Source organism: Triticum aestivum, chromosome 1D (assembly GCF_018294505.1).
Source record: "Triticum aestivum cultivar Chinese Spring chromosome 1D, IWGSC CS RefSeq v2.1, whole genome shotgun sequence".
Classification (NCBI taxonomy): domain Eukaryota; kingdom Viridiplantae; phylum Streptophyta; class Magnoliopsida; order Poales; family Poaceae; genus Triticum; species Triticum aestivum.
In genome coordinates, this window is record NC_057796.1 from 449,770,666 (window position 1) to 449,787,970 (window position 17,305).

The window sequence follows — 17,305 nt, forward strand, 5'->3', positions numbered from 1 at the left end:
ACAGGATTTTGAAGAAAGAACCATGAAGCTTTGGGCAATTGCAGCTGAAAAAGAAGAGAGGGACAATCAGATATTCATGGAGAGGGTGGTTAAGGAGGCTCACCTCATAAGAAAAAGGGAGGAGGAAGAGGAAGAAGAAGAAGGGAAAGGGGCCTTACTCTACGCAATAGAGCTATGTCATTCTCTTCGATTTGGTTGTGAACTACTATGTCTCCTCTTCGATTTGGTTGTGAACTACTATGTCTCCTCTTCGATTTGGTTGTGAACTACTATGTGCCGTGAACTACTATGTCTCCTCCTCGATTTGGTTGTAAGAACTACTATGTGCCGTGAACTACTATGTCTCCTCCTCGATTTGGTTGTAAGAACTACTATGTGTCATGAAGTACTATGTGTTATGAACTACTATGTGTCGTGAAGTACTTCGTGCATATGTTCTTTTCACAGTTGTTTGCTTGCTACGTATCAATCCTACTTCACATCTGGGCGCTGCAATCTACAGTTGTTACTTACTATGTTTGCATATGCTAAAAAATTCACTAAGTCCAAGTGCAACGCCTAGCATCTGGGCGCTGCAATCTACCGTGTGGCGCCTAGCTGCTAGGCGCTGCACAGGTCTGTAGCTATCCAGACAGCAACAGAAGGTATGGCAAGTTACAGACCTGTGCAGCGCCTAGCCTGGAGGCGCCACACTCTACAGTGCAGCGCCTGGCAGCTAGGCGTTGCACAGTATAGTGTGGCGCCCCCGAGCTAGGCGCTGCACAAACACTTAGCGAATTTTTTGCCTCAAACTGGAGGCCTACCTTCTGTGGCTCTCTGGATAGCTACAGACCTGTGCAGCGCCTAGCCTGGAGGCGCCACACTCTATAGTGCAGCGCCTGCCGGCTAAGCGTTGCACAATAGAGTGTGGCGCCTCCAGGCTAGGCGTTGCACAAGTCTGTAGCTATCCAGACAGCAACAGAAGGTATGGCAAGTTACAGACCTGTGCAGCGCCTAGCCTGGAGGCGCCATACACTACAGTGTAGCGCCTGGCAGCTAGGCGTTGCACAGTAGAGTGTGGCGCCTCCAGGCTAGGCGCTGCACAGGTCTGTAGCTATCCAGACAGCAACAGAAGGTATGGCAAGTTACAGACCTGTGCAGCGCCTAGCCTGGAGGCGCCACACTCTACAGTGCAGCGCCTGGCAGCTAGGCGTTGCACAGTATAGTATGGCGCCCCCGAGCTAGGCGCTGCACAAACACTTAGCGAATTTTTTGCCTCAAACTGGAGGCCTACCTTCTGTGGCTCTCTGGATAGCTACAGACCTGTGCAGCGCCTAGCCTGGAGGCGCCACACTCTACAGTGCAGCGCCTGCCAGCTAGGCGTTGCACAGTACAGTGTGGCGCCCCCGAGCTAGGCGCTGCACAAACACTTAGCGAATTTTTTGCCTCAAACTGGAGGCCTACCTTCTGTGGCTCTCTGGATAGCTACAGACCTGTGCAGCGCCTAGCCTGGAGGCGCCACACTTTACAGTGCAGCGCCTGCCAGCTAGGCGTTGTACAGTAGAGTGTGGCGCCTCCAGGCTAGGCGCTGCACAGGTCTGGATAGCTACAGCCCTGTGCCGCGCCTAGCCTGGAGGCGCCACACTCTACTGGGTCATTTTCAGCCACAATTCAACAATATGTATAATAAACATTAAGGTTCAAAAAGGGTTCACCACAGACATCATTTCTTAGAAAGGACCATCACAATAAGTTCAAGTTTAACATAGAGCTACCACCACTCCAAGTTCAACGACATAACAAATTCCACATTACTAATAGCTACGACCACTCCAAGTTCAACGACATAACAAATTCCACTCTAAGTTCAACATTATAAAAAAAATGACGATGACTAGTGTTTTCCGCGCTTGCTGGCTCCTCCCCCCCTCTTGACGCTTATCTTCTTCACCTTCCTAGGAAGAGGAACCCGCTCCGGCTCCGGCTCCGGTTCGTCCACGTCATCTACATAGTCATCCAAATAGTCATCCAAAGCCGCCATCCGCGAGGTGCCGACCGTCCTTTTGCCTCTTTGGCCTCTTTGGGTGAAGTCTTCAGGTGTGTACTTGTTGATTCCCGTCCTAGGCTTCAACTCGTATGCAGACCGAGCCTGGTACGTCCCCACGGTCATATCATCAGCAACCTATGCATCAACAGAAGATATGGAAAAACCATGTGTGAGGGTATAGTTAGCAATGCATCAACAAATGGATATATATCGTCATGACATACCTCTTGGGTGACCACACCCACATCCTCATCCTCGAAAGGTTCACCATGGCCCTGCCCCGAAGCGGGATCTGATGGTGTCGCCGACCTAGACCGTTCTGGTGATACATACTCGGGGTCACGACAACCGAAAAGGTTTGATAGCCGCCTTAACTTTTGGCCCTGGCGCTGCAACATGTACAAGTGAATGAGACATGGAATGTAGCAACAAATGTTAAGTACTAGTTTGAAGGAGATGTGAACCTTAATGAATGCTCGAAGTGCACCTTCCCCATCGCTTTTGCCAGATGGGTTGTTTCCAGAATAGTCTCGGTCTCATCAGCTGCTTTCTTGATCTGGGCACGCTATGAACAGAAACGGTATCAAAGTGTTAGGCAAGCGAAGATGTGAATAGTGCGAATGGAAAAGCAAAAAGGGCTAACCACAAAGTTCATCATTGGAGCTGAAGGGATCACTGAGTTGCCTTTCCTGACTAATGTGTTGTACTGGTGCTGGGCTACCTCATCAAAAACGGTGGGTTCTTCCAGAATCTCCTCAGCATACGCCGGCTTGCATACCTCCACGCGGGTACTTGCAAGAAACCATGTGAGATAGTTGTTGAACGCGATCGGGCAGTGCTCACGAAGCTGGGCTCGTTTTCCAGCCCTTGCTTGCTCCACACTAAGAGCGAACTGCACGACATACTTCCTGTGATGCTTGGCCCAATCCTTGATCTTCCGCTGCTTTTTCCTATCCAACCTGCAAGTTAGAAACAGAATATTAGCATCATCGAAACCGTCGAGAAGCTGCTAAGTGCTCAAGGTTAATTATATCTTACGCGTGTAGCAACTTGTCCGTGTCCTCCCACTCCGGCGGGTGTGGCTGGAACAAACCAAACTGGCGGAACACCCGATGTGGCAGGTGAAGCTCAACCGCCCAGTTGCATATCAGTGGGCACCGCATATGCCAGAGATCCCTATCCCTAGTGCACATCGGATTCAGCCTGAACTCTATAGGGTTACCAAAACTCTCTCCTTTTCCATACGGCTCCCATTCCACCTGCAAAATGGGATTGAATGCAAAATTGATATCGAGTTACGATACAAGCATGATAATCACTTATGCAATGTCGGTTCACCTGCTCAGGCGTGATCGCGTCCAGCTCGCTCTTGTACAACTTGTACATTACCGAGGGATCATCCGTCGTCTCATTTAACACATCCCACTTGTAAGCCCAAGTGGGGAGCCGTAGTGGGTCGTCTTTATCGTCCCAATCCTCGTACTTCACGGTCTTCGGTCGTCCAACCGGCAAACGCTCCCAGCTCCATATGGAAAGTGCGAGCAGACAACCACCAATACCTCCAGTGTGCCTACAACAGGCTTCGTCCAACTGCACATAAAAGAGAACATGGTCAAATTTGCCGCAAGAGCGCATTGATAATGTATCAATGAAGTGAAAAGGAAACAACTTCATACCTGTCGATACAAGTAAGCCAGTGTCGCCGAACCCCAACTCCATTTGCTATCGAAGACGGTCAACGCCTTCAGCCACATCCATGGAGCATTCTTGCCTGTGCCATCAGCAAACATAGTCCTGGATATCACGTACCACATGTAGACACGAGCATATGTCTTCACCATGTCCTCATTAGCATCCTCAGGGCAAGTACTGAAGTTCGATGATATCCACGTGAAAGTAGCGCCCGCTGCGACTCTTTCCTTCTTCTTATCTTCTGCTTCTGGTTCCCGAGGCTCCGGAGGAACCATACCGATAAGGGCATGCATCTGCGCGCGCCACCCATCAGAATCGGTGTTCATACATAAAGGATTGCCATCGATAGGAAGACCGGTGATCATAGCAATATCCTGCAGCGTCACGGTCATCTCCCCGGTCCGAAGATGGAAAGTGTGTGTCTCCGGCCTCCAATGATCAATAAGCGCGGTGAGTGCTGCAGCATTGTTGGGTGGCGTCGACCGGCGGACCAACTGAATGAAAGGGAGAAGTCCTGCCTCCCTTACATACGGTGTGTACCGCTCATCATAGCGCATCCATCCAAGGCTGATCCCGTGAGACCGAAGCTTCAGAGGTGCAAGCTCCTACAAACAAACAAATCATAACATTACATATGGGGCATTTGTGTTTGAAAAAAATACGAAATTCATAACACCGGCCACTTTCAGTATTACCCGCTGCTCCACCGACATAGCGTACGACCGGTGTTGTTTGTCCCAATGATCATCGAGAAGCCAAACCATCCTAACAATTTCAACAAAGCATTCTTGTCAACACGATTATCTTTTCAATTCAAAAAAACTAAAGTAGGCCTACTACATGCAAGATTCAAAGCATATGTATCCAAAGCATTTTTCTCAATACGAGTATAATTCAAAGCATATGTATCCAAAACTAAACTAGGCCTACTTCATACAAATAACTTTTCCATAGAAATAACATGTCAATCTATATATCCAACCATATCTTTTCAATAAAATAAAATACACTAGGGTTCCACAAATCAAACAAACAAGGGTTGTAATACATGCAAATTTCTAATACATGCAAGATTCATATCTAATCAAATCAAACAAGGATTCCCCAAATCTTCGAAATACCATATTTTGTATGGATAGAAAGAAGGGGATCGGAGGAGAGTGCCTTCTAGGATGGATTGGTGAAGAAATGCACGGATCAAATCGTCCGATCTGAAGGATTTGGGAGAGGGGATTGAGAGGGGGAGAGGAGGAAGCCGCCCGCGCTGTTCTGTAACTCCTGGAACGAATGGGTGGGGTGGGGGGAGGGGGAGCGGGCGGCTGCCATCTAAGTCACAGTGCAGCGCCTACGGGCTAGGCGCTGCACATTACATGTGTGGTGCCTACCTCGTAGGCGCTGCACTGCTGGGTCCGGGGCCCAGGGATGCCACGGTGGCCTGGAGTGCAACGCCCCCGAGCTAGGCGCTGCACTGTTGGGTGTGGCGCTGGTGTGGCGAGCGCTGCACAAAAAGGTCAGGGGAGTGAAATAATTTCACGGGCAGTTCATTCTGTGAATTGATTTCGTTCCGAGGTTAAAATTGTCAAATTTGCCTGACGAGACCATCCGTTTACTGACATGTGCGCCCACGTTCGCCGTGGACCCGGCGGGTCAGCGTCCGGGGCCCGCCCCACGAGAAAGCCACGTTCCGGACGGTCCTTCTTTCCCGGAAACCGATGCGCGACGGGAGCTCCGCCGTGCCTCCTCCCAACTGAACCAGCAAACACGTGGGCCCCACCTTGAGCGCCGGGCCCGCGCCCAGCGACCCAGCGTGCTCGCCCTCGGGGCCCGCTTTCCTTGTCGCCGTTCGAAATTCGAATTGAATGCCCACGCGCGGAGCGGAAACGGACTCCCCCGGAGAAAAGGACAACGGCTACCTCCCCGGCTACTTCTGCTTCAGTTTTGTCTCGTCCCGATCGGCCGGCCCCATTCTTCATCCATCGTCACCCCTCCTCACACCCGCAGTGCCACGCGGGAGCTAGCTCCGACCCCGGACGCGGCGAGAGAGAGGGAGAGAGAGGGGCGGCGTCGATGGGGAAGTGGATCAAGTCGCTGGTGGGCCTCAAGGCGCCGTCGGCGTCCGCGGCGCCGGGGAAGGGGCGGAAGTGGAGCCGGCTGTGGCGGAGCGCGTCCAGGGACGGCGCCGGGGGCTGCGAGACGTCCTCAACCACGTCGTCCGCCAGCGCGCTCGGCTCGGTCGTGGCCGCCGCGGCGCGCGCGCCGCCCCGGGACTTCCGCGTGATCAGGCAGGAGTGGGCCGCCGTGCGCATCCAGGCCGCCTTCCGCGCCCTCCTGGTAAGTGGTAACCGACGCGCAGATTGCTCCATGGTTTCGTGCTACTACGTATTCCGATCTGATGCGATACTGGTGTTTGTTGATGAACTGATGGTCTCTCGCGCGGTTGATCAGGCGAGGCGGGCGCTGAAGGCGCTGCGGGGCATCGTGCGGCTGCAGGCGCTGGTGCGCGGCCGGCTGGTGCGGCGGCAGCTCGCCGTCACGCTCAGCCGCATGGAGGCGCTGCTGAGGGTGCAGGAGCGCGCCATGGAGCGCCGGGCGCGCTGCTCCGCCGACGCGCTGTCACAGGACGCGCCCGGCCACCGCGACGGCCGTGCCGATCCGCTCAGGGAAACTGAGGTACATATCTTTTGGGATTGAATGTGCATTTGCAATGCTTGCTTCGATCCATGGCTCTTGCAGCGCTCGGTAATGTCTAGAATGTAGTTTTCATTCCTGGAAATTTGATAGAATCGCTCCATTTCTTGTGGCAAGAATTTGATGGAGAATTAGAGATTCAGGCTGAGCTGGGCCTTCCTGTTACAAAATATGGGTCCTCCGGTTTCTTAGTTTAAAACTGGCCCATGGGCTATGTTGTTGAGAATGTAGAAATTTGATAGAATCGCTCCATTTCTTGTGGCAAAACTTGATGGAGAACTAGAGATTGGCACAGCTGGACCTTGCTGTGGGCCTCCACTTTCTTAGTTTAACACTGGCCCATGGTTTATGTTGTTGAGTCCGCTGTCTTCCATTTCTTCACACGCACACACTTTTACAGGTTTTAAAACTACTACAACACAAATATATTTTTCCTCCCAAAGAACACCATTAGTGATTTTAATTAGATCTGGATTCAAGTTATGAATTAAGGAAGATTGCCATGCTCACATATTTGAATCCACTTGGTAAATAATTACTTGTGCAAACCAATTTTGATTCGAGCATCAGGTTTGGAGATCGTTTCGCTTCCAGGATGTGAATTCAAAGATAATTCTGTATCACCATCTGAATGCTGGACTACACTATGTGTTCACAAAAGGCAGTTTAATTAGCAGAAGAGTTTTGATGAAGTGTACTAGGTTCTTAAATTTTGAACTCGTCTATCTTTTTTTCAGAACGGGTCATGTAAAATTTGAGAGGTTTGCACTCGTTCTTAAAAAGAGAAGGATGTGCGAATATGGCTACTTTTATCTGAAAAGGACTTCTGCCAGTATGACTAAGATTGACATTGACAGTTAAACTTCTTTTGTTTTGGGTGATGATTGAGTCCATTATAAGATTGTTATTTGTGCTTTCACATGTACCATGCTTGTTTGAATCGATCCTTGTAGTGACGATGTTAGGTGAGAAAAGCAATATACACCAATGAGGCCTTACGCAGTTAGTGATTGCCCACCATGTTTTAAGTTCAGAACGCAACTTACACACAGTGGAGCTCAGAGGACATGTTGACATTTATGTGAATTAATTAGGATAACCAAGTAATAACATATTTGGTGTTCTCACTGGAGGAATTATGTAAGTTGATTAGGAAATGTGGCGTCAACTTGGTTTGTGACAGATTAGCTGACCTTGTTAGCACTGCAGGAACGATGGTGTGACAGGCAAGGTTCTGTCAACCAAGTAAAATCAAGAATGCACATGAAACATGAGGGTGCAGTGAAGAGACAAAGGGCAATTGCTTATGCTCATTCTCACCAGGTATATGCTGAACCAATGAGAATTTCCTGATACGTACACACCTTACATTTGAGACTGATCTTTATTTCTTCACTTCTTTTATTTATTTATTTATTTATTTTTGCACATAATTCTTTCAGGGTCGGAGTTCAAGATACAGTGGAAGGTCAAGCTCCCCTGCAAGCTCTCTCAGGAACCATGAGTCTTACATAGAAGGATGGATGGCAACAAAACCCTGGGAGAGCACGCATATGGACTCAAACCTCGGCCAGTCGCGTCGTCTACATAGCTACAAGGAGACGATAAACTTCGAAGACTCCAAATATTCATGTGCTGGCTCCACCAAGATCAGAAGAAACAATGACTCAGCCAGAGTTGAAGCAATGCCTCCACCGGCGCTCTCGGCTTCCTCCTCGGACTTTGGGTGCGACGAGAGCTCTCCGTCGACATCCTCGGTGACCCCAGGATACTCTGCTACCAACACCTTGGCATCAGAGGCAAGATCCGACAGTGGTGGAGGGCCGGGGTACATGAGCTTGACCAAGGCTGCCAAGGCAAGGCTGGAGGACGTCGGCGGCAGTCGGAGAGGGCCGTTCCAGCTGCAGAGGCAGCGGTCTGGGGGCGTGCCGTATTACAGCAGAAGGGTGGCGCTCTCTTCGTTGGACTCCGAGAGCAACGCGGGATCGGATGTCTCGGCCGCCGCGAGGAGGTTGAACAGCTTGTCTCTCAAAGGGCAGAGCATGACGAGGAGCTTGGACAAGGAGAACTACAATTATTAATCCTAGCTGCTTGCTTGCTTGCTCACATGGACAAACTAGTTTGCAACTCATACATAAATTTTCTTCATTCTGCTTCTGCTTCAGCGTTATGTGTACACACACCCAGTGTCGAGTTCAACGCCTCATTGGTTGCATTAATAATAAGTACTCCCTCCGTTCCAAAATAGATGACCTAACTTTATACTAATTTTGTACTAAAGTTAGTATAAAGTTGAGTCATTTATTTTGAAACGGAGGGAGTAATATTTTAGGTGACATTGGTCAGACAATGGAAAAGATTCCCCAACTCACACTTCTCTTTGCGATTGTACCCATCTAATTTCGTTTCTGTACCTTGTATCCATGTCAAGGGTTGATCCTCTGTTTGTCCCTCTAGCTACCTGCTGTGTACTCCCTCCATTCCGAAATTACTTGTCGCAGAAATGGATGTATCTAGATGTATTTTAATTCTAGATACATTCATTTCTGTGATGAGTAATTTAGAACGGAGGGAGTAGTTACTACACCGAAAAGCTAGAAATGGCTCTGAAGTGGGGATGGAGACAGTTGCTTGAGCTTGGTCACAAACGGTGAAACTTGACAAATATGGGGGACAATGAGAACGGTGCAAGCTTAATTGAGCATTTTAAATCGTTGCGAGAACCAAACGACGGCGTGCATGTCGTGTTCCCGAAGATCCCGTGACGCGCCTCGGAGGATCGGCCAGTGACTCCAGTCGCACAAAAAATTGCCGGGTTCACTCGGATTGGCCGTCCCATATACGATGCCCTCATCAGATCAGAATCCAGCGCCATCCGGGTAAAATAAACATCCATTCCATCCTGTGCGCGCTTGCGTTCCGCTTTGCCGTTGGCACGCAGCGATCGCCCTGCCCCTTGACCTGTCGCCACGTTTGACTAACGATCTTGTTAAATGTTAATGATTTTCGATCGCGAGTGCTAAGCTTTCACCTGCTCGATCGGGACCCGGAACCAAAAGTGTGCTAGTACAGTACTAGCTGTTATTACTGCCGGTGCCGGACACTGATAGCAGTACGTAAATTTCAGTGGTGAAATGCGCCAGCCCATGCATGCTCCTCGTGCCACAAAGGAGGCATGCATGATTACACGATCCAGATTTGCATGGCGTACTGCTGTAGGGTGCGCGACAGAAAGGGATGATGGTCCATGCCAGGCGGCAGCGGCAGCGGCACCGGCCAGAACAGTGCGGCCCATGCCGTTATCCTGAGGCGGGGCAGCGGGCAGTGTGACGGCCTGACGGGACAGGCAGGATTCTCGAGGACGGCGGGGACGGGGACGATTCAGAGTTTACAGGCTTTCGTCAGACGGCGGGGACACGGGGCCACGGTGATTGGTGTCAGTTGTCACGGCGTGGCGTGGTCACCGCGCGCCAAAGCGACAGCGACGGTGGAGTTAAATGGGGGCGGGCGATCATCAGCCAGCGTCACTGCTCTTTGCAGCTACTGCCACACCACCATAACGCAGCAAGCAAGCGCGCGCGACAAGGCCAGACACGACGACGGCGACGCCGCCGCCGCAAGCCGTGGCCGGTTGGAGGCGGGCACGACCGGCCGGCGATGGGGGACAGGGCGGAGTGCAGGTTCCGCACGGTGTGCGTCTTCTGCGGCAGCAGCGCTGGCCGACGCAGGGTGTTCGGCGACGCGGCCCTCGACCTTGGCCACGAGCTGGTAGGCGAATCGGACTGGCTCGGCTTTGCCACCGTGCCGTCTTCTTGTCAAGTTAAGCTCTTGAGCTCACGCATGGGGTTGCTCATGCACTGGCGCAGGTGAGGAGGGGCGTCGACCTGGTCTACGGCGGCGGCAGCATCGGCCTCATGGGCCTCGTCGCGCGGACGGTGCTCGACGGTGGCCGCCGTGTCGTCGGGTACGTCCCTCCGTACACAACGCTTCCTCTGCTTCTTGGAGAGTGCTCTGCTCTGCTTGTCTTGACTGAGTGTTTCTCCGTTCCATCTGTTGACAGGGTGATTCCCAGGGCTCTCATGCCTGTCGAGGTACGCAATCTCGATGCTTCAGATTTTTATCTATGTGCTGTACGTAGCATTGTGTATGTCTAGTGTAACCAGAGTATAATAGAATTTCCCGGCGATAATAATAACAAAACGACAATTTATGTGAATTTGGTCAAGTTTTTGTTTTGTTTTGTCATCTGAATTTAGCCGTACACCTGAAAAATTCATTGGCCACATGAGGTTATCTCAGCTGAATTTGAAGTGTGTGGCAAAACATTCAAATTAAGTTCATCTTACTCAAATGACGACCATGCAAATTTGGGGGGCGAGGGATTGAGGCAGGTCTGATTTTGTATGTACTCGTACAACATTATATTTTGTAGTCGTTTCTCTGAAAGTTTCATTTTTATTTGTACAAACAGATATTAGGTGAGAGTGTGGGAGAAGTAAAGGTTGTATCTGACATGCATGGGAGGAAAGCAGAGATGGCTCGACGATCCGAGGCATTCATCGCTCTTCCTGGTACCACATGCTTAACGATCTTCTTAATCAGTCTACCATTATCGACCGATCGTGCTCATACGTTAGAAGAGCTTGCTTACAATTTTCTTTTATGTTCATCAGGGGGGTACGGAACCATGGAGGAGCTGTTGGAGATGATAACATGGTCTCAATTGGGAATTCACAACAAACCTGTAAGCAACAAAGCATAACAGATAGATATTGCATGGCAAATTGGCCGCAGTTTTTCCCCCAAACCCAAACGAATAGAGCTTTCTGTTGCTAACAAACATCATACCAATATAGGTTGGGTTGCTAAATGTGGATGGTTACTATGATACCCTGCTTGCACTGTTTGACAAAGGTGCGAGAGAGGGCTTCATCAACGCAGACTGTACACACATACTTGTCTCAGCGCCAACTGCTGCGGAATTGCTGACAAAGATGGAGGTGATTTGACAATTTTGTTGTGAAATCCATCTTTATATTCACACACTACATTTCCATTTTCCAAATGTGTTTACATGTCCTTTTCTTCTCTATGTATCTAGCAATACACTCGGTCGCACCAGGAGGTGGCCCCAGCGACGAGTTGGGAGATCTCAGAGCTTGGCTACGCAAAAGCACCACCGGCTGATGGATGAACTCTAACATTCATTCCACTGATATGATGATGTATTTGTTGTTTTTCTTTAATGTTTTTCCTATTAGTCAAAAGAAATTCAGCGTCACGGTTGAGATATGATTTTCTCTTGTGTTTAATTGTACGGTGTGCTGGTCGTTGCCATCTATAGTTTTCAAGTTTGAATTGCATTACCAAGTATGTTTTGTTATTCTTGCTGTCTACGGTGAATCCAATCAGGCCATCGTTGTACACGTAGAAGCAGCTGGGATATGTTATAGGTGAATTGTACCTTTTTCGTTTTCTTCGCAATTTGCAAGGATTCCAATAATCCATAAATAAGTTACAATAGCTATTACGAGTTAAGTAATTGACTGGCCAAAATCCATCTTGTGATCTTGTGCACAATTCCATAGTGGTCATATTTTTACACCCAAATTTACATAAATATGTTTGTATAGCTTCTCTACAGGGATTGTTCTATAGTTTTCCATAATTGAGAAGACATGAACTATTATCTATGTTTATAGCCAATATAACGAGTGAATTCCACTTTTTACTTCTTAGTTGGCCATCTGAAAGTTGTTATCTCACTTTACGAGAATTCTACCAGTTTACTCATTTAGTGGCAATATATCTATATTTTATCGTATATAAGTTTCGGACCCATTACAACAACTCAAGATCACATGTTGGCAGCCATGGCATGCCACAACGAATAGGCCATGAGTGCCCCACAATACAATGAAAGCTGTCGTGGAATAGTTTAAAGCAATTGGGGCACTCTTGTCGAGCAACCTCCATGATGACCTTCCTACGCTTTGTTCGCGACCGCTGTATGCCGCTTCTTCTACACCATCATCTGCGCACCACACAAAATCTTTCTCCAGCTATACACCAATGTGGTACTGTGAGTATCATGCCCTTCAGCTCAGCGTGCACGTCGTTGATAGATGCACCCAAGCGTGTGGTTCCCGCGTTAGAGACTAGCCACATTATGCTGAGACCACACTCAACCATGGCTCGGGGACCTCCCTGTTGTAGCGTCCGGGAGATATAGGAACCGATCGTCCGACCCACAACAACAGGCTCGGGGCGTTGCCGACATGTGGTGAGCCGACGATGAACCTAAGAGATAGTGCAGCTATGTGCTAATTTCTTTCCAATTTGTTTTTCTTCCTCATGTATTCTAGCTTGAGTTGAAGAAAGATTAGGGGTCACGTAGACTAAATAGCAAAAGCTAGGCACATGTAGATACCAACAACACACACGCCATTCATGTGGCCAGGACGAAATAACAACATAATGGTCCTCGAAATCAAATGCATCCATATCCCCCAAACCTAACTCTTCTTCATTGTCCTCCAAGAAAGACTAAGGTAGAGCAAGAAGATAACCTTGAAACCATAAGCCACACGATCAAAGTTATTCGTCCACTGAACATCTTCCCATCGTCCATTGATCAATCAACACCATGTGATTACGGTTAGATCGGGTAGGATTACATTTGTGTGCCACTATGGATGATCATTTCACGTTAACCATGAAAGAATGTGGCTTAGTAAGCTAGGTACCACACCACAACTACTTGAGATGTGGTTCTAAGGTGTGAAAATGGTCCACAACTTGAATGGGGTAAAATGTGGAGAAATTCCTGCTAAGTGGGTTAGAAGGGATAAATTCTCATTAAATGGTGCAATCGTCACAAATGCAAACTAGGGGTTAAAACATGGAGTTCACTATAAAACATGGTTACCCTATGATCCTGATGTCTATCAAACTGGCTAATATCATGCACAAATGGATTTGACTATCATTTTTATGTTACTATGTAATTGTAAACCAAATTAGAGATGCTTGTCATGCAACTTGCCTAAGGAAGGTAATGGCCATTGGCCGTGGTAAACTCCTAAATTTTGTATGAGTGAGTTAAATATAAATTATTGTGACAACTAAATTCGTATATAGTGCAACAACAAATATAGAGAATCAAAAAGTGGGTACCAAATTAAAGTGTGACACACAACTCTCACAAGAGAAGATAATATAAGCCCGTTGAAGAGCATGTTTCCCATGTTATGGTCACCATACGAGAGGACTCATGTGTCTAGGTGCACATAGCAAAAGCGCTAGGCTCTACTAGTATTTAGGGGCATCAAGAATGACACCTTCACCAAGAACCATCAGAATTTAGATGTTCCAGTATGCTTCACATCCATATGGGTCCATACACTTGGATGAAAGGAAGCATAAGCGGATGAGATATTGAAAAAAACCTAGACTGGACTCCGCATGATCTTCCTTCTCATGCACCCACCACCAGAGTAAATTGCAAAAAACCACCACAATCGTGGACGCGATTTCACAAAACCGCCACCTTTCGTTTTTTTTCTTCAAAAAACCACCACGTTTGTGCCGATAGTTTTCAAATAACGCTGATCGAGCATTTTGCCGCGTCTGATAGCAAACCTGACCGGTTGGGCCCGCTGTCAGGTGCCACGTGGACAGGGGGCGACGGCGGCCGTCACGCGCCGTTAGAAGGCGTCGCACAAAGCCTGGTGCAGCCGAACCCAGTCGTCCATTCCCCTCGCTCTCGATCCAGTCTCTGCCTCCCATCTCTTCCGCCGCTCATTTCTCGCCGCCGGCCGCCGGCCGAAACCCGCCGCAGGCATGGTCGACTGGAAGGACGGCAAAACCAGCAGCGAGGACTGTGTCACCCCTCTTCAACGCCCACGACGAGGAAACCTATGTGAGTATGATTTGCCCGTGGATTAGGGTTAGGGTTTCCATCGATTTGAGCTTTGCTTTTCATTGATTTGAGCTCTGGGAGTATATATGAGTTATATTGCACTATTGTAGATCCCGCATACCATTGTTGACCCCGAGTGGTGTGGCATTGTTGCCGGAGGACCGGTGTGCTGCCACAACGTTGCTGTGCACAGGGCTGTTGTTTTTCAAGGAATCAACACTGGCCGTAGGTTTTACGGATGTGGTAATGAGGTTAGTTGCAGGTTAACTGAATGTAGGTTTGTTTGTTAGCTGACAGCAGTTTACTTAGTTATATGAAAATGGTGTATTATTTGGTGTTTTGATGAATTAATCTGGCAGGTGAAATGAATGGTTAACTCAATATATTTGTTAGATGAGATTTGGCAGGTTTTACTATGTTAACTGAAAATAATTTGTTGTGCTGTCTACTGGAGAGTGTTAGTTAGCTGATATTGTTGTCCTGCTATTAAATTTGTTATTTGTTCCATCATTTTAATTAGAACAAAGGTGTGCATTAGAACAAATTTGTTATTACCCTATCCTGCTATCTCACTGAATTAGGCAGGTTTTAGTAAATGGTTATTAATTATTGTTATTACAGGAGGGAGGCAATCGTGGTCTGGTTCAGTGGATTGACCCACAGTGGCAAGAACCCATGAAAAATGCACTTCGCAAACTTTGGGATATGTATGAGCAGAGTAGCAAAGAGAATGAATCCAAAGAAAAGCTCATAGTGAAGCTTGGAGAAGAGAAGAGGCTAATCCAGGAGAAGCACCACAACCACATCAAGGAAACAAGCATTTTTTTGCAACAGTTCACAAGAATGTGATGAAGGAGAATTACAAGAAGATTATGGAGGATGGTGATGTAGAAAGTGCTGTAGTTGAAGCCCATGAAGAAAGGGCTAGGTTAGAGAAAGAGAATATGGAACTAAAGACAACACTCCAAGTGATGAAGCAGAGCAATGATGAGTTGGTTAGTAATTGGAAGAATGCTGTAGCAGAGCAAGGTATGGAATAGTTGAAGAAAGAGAAGAAAAGATTTGAGTATATCATAGCTGATTTGATTAAGGCTGGGGAGGAGAACAAGATGAAGATAAGGAAAATCAGTGAAATTTGCAATGAGTAAAGTATGATGTTTGTTGGTATTATGTGTTCTGCCTTGCTGGTTGTTATTTGTTGGACTATGTATGGTGGTGTGTGAAGACTATGTTGTAATGTGCAATGGAATATTTGTTGAACTATATATGTGTTTGGAGCTATGATATTAGTTGAATTTGCTCATATGGAATTGTGTTATTGATATGCATTCTTGTCCGAATTGAATAGGGCAGGGTTAGCCAAACCTTTTCAACAGAATGTGAAGCCATATAGTTGAACAACACCATAACATGACATCAGGTTCACAATAAACAACATGGTTCACATAGGTTGCCAACATTACACCAAGTTCTAACTTGCCAGCACCACAACATAACAAGTTTGGCAACATGACACATAGTTTGGCAGCAGCATTCAGCAAGTTCTAACTTGCCAGCAGCACAACAAGCACATAGTTTTCTCCAAAAGACAAGTTGCCAGCAACACAACAAGCACATAGTTTTTCTCCAAAAGACATGCCAGCAGCACAACAAGAACAACAACTAGATATGCTCTAATTTCCACTAGCATAGAAGTAATCCCTAAGTCTGTTAGGTCTCTTCCTCACCCTTCCATAAGCAGATTGAGCAGTAGTGACAGTCCTTGGAGGAGCAAATGAAGACCTAGCTCTTGATGAAGTGGCTGTTGTTGCTGATGAAGAGGCTCTTGCAGCAGTAGAAGTAGGCCTGGGAGCAGTTGATGCAGTGGCTGTTGTTGCTGATGAAGAGGCTCTTGCAGCAGTAGCAGTAGTAGCCCTGGGAGCAGTTGTTGCATTGGCTGTTGTTGCTGATGATGAGGCTCTTGCAGCAGCAGCAGAAGTAGGCCTGGGAGCAGATGATGCAGCCCTAGAACTTGCAGCAGCTGTTGGAGCAGGCTGTTCAGCTACAACTCTTCCACCAGATGTTGCTCTTGGAGCTCTTGCATCTGTAGGGGCAGATCTTCTCTCCTGATACAAAATTAAAATAGAACAAAGGTGTGCATTAGTTGTTCAGTGAGATATAAAATATAAATTTGATGCAAAAGCTATTAAATTGAGGACCTTATGCTTGTTCTTCCTAGCTGCAAGTGCTGGCTTCAAAGGATCACCACAATTTGTGTACCTATGCCCTTGCTTTCCACAGTTGCTGCAAGTTATAGTTCCAATTCTTGATGTGTCTTTGGGTTTTGGTACTTCAAACTGGCCCTTCCTTCTCTGAGTCTGGTTTCTTCCCTTCTTCCTATGGAACACAGGGGGGTCTATGTCTCTTGAATCTATTCTTCTCCATAGGTCAGGTCCAAGAACAGGGTAAATCATTGGCTTGTAAGTTTCTAAGTACATAGGCTTCTTGAAGAACTGGTGTACAAAATCTTCAGGCTGTTGTTTTGATTTGTAGATGGCAGAGACAACATGGTTACATGGTACACCTCTCATGTCCCATTTTCTGCAGCCACATGTCCACTTCTTCAAGTCAACCGCATATGATTTCTCACCACTATTTACTTGATATAGATCTGGTCCATCCATCAAAGCCTTGCAATTCCTAGCCCATTCTTTGGACTCCTCTAGCCTTTTTGTATATGTTGGGGTTATTGTCCTTCTAGTACTCTGCCCCCACTTCTTTTTTCATTGAACTTCACCATCAATTTGGACCTAGCCCCTTCAACCATTGTTTTAATGGGTTTGCCCCTAATATCCAAAACCATCCTGTTGAACACCTCACTAATGTTGTTCACTACTAGATCCGTTTTACAGTTGGTGTCCATAGCATATCTAGCCCATGTTTCTACAGGAAGTTTATTAAGCCAGACCCAAGCATCCTCACTTTCCTTTCTAATTTCT

At 47.6% G+C, this 17,305-nt stretch overlaps 2 protein-coding genes across 2 annotated transcripts; both read left to right on the forward strand.

Moving 5' to 3' along the window:
• Positions 1-5,606: 5,606 nt before the first annotated feature.
• On the forward strand, positions 5,607-8,605 carry LOC123174400 (protein IQ-DOMAIN 6). The gene is made up of 4 exons (XM_044590046.1): positions 5,607-6,049; positions 6,164-6,388; positions 7,616-7,729; positions 7,849-8,605. The coding sequence occupies exons 1-4, from the start codon at positions 5,786-5,788 to the stop codon at positions 8,485-8,487; spliced, it is 1,242 nt and encodes a 413-aa protein (XP_044445981.1). The 5' UTR covers positions 5,607-5,785; the 3' UTR covers positions 8,488-8,605.
• A 1,048-nt stretch (positions 8,606-9,653) lies between these two features.
• Positions 9,654-11,789, forward strand: LOC123160435 (probable cytokinin riboside 5'-monophosphate phosphoribohydrolase LOGL7). The gene is made up of 8 exons (XM_044578253.1): positions 9,654-9,690; positions 9,753-10,174; positions 10,273-10,370; positions 10,467-10,497; positions 10,878-10,977; positions 11,080-11,150; positions 11,263-11,406; positions 11,508-11,789. The coding sequence occupies exons 1-8, from the start codon at positions 9,654-9,656 to the stop codon at positions 11,598-11,600; spliced, it is 996 nt and encodes a 331-aa protein (XP_044434188.1). The 3' UTR covers positions 11,601-11,789.
• Positions 11,790-17,305: the final 5,516 nt, after the last annotated feature.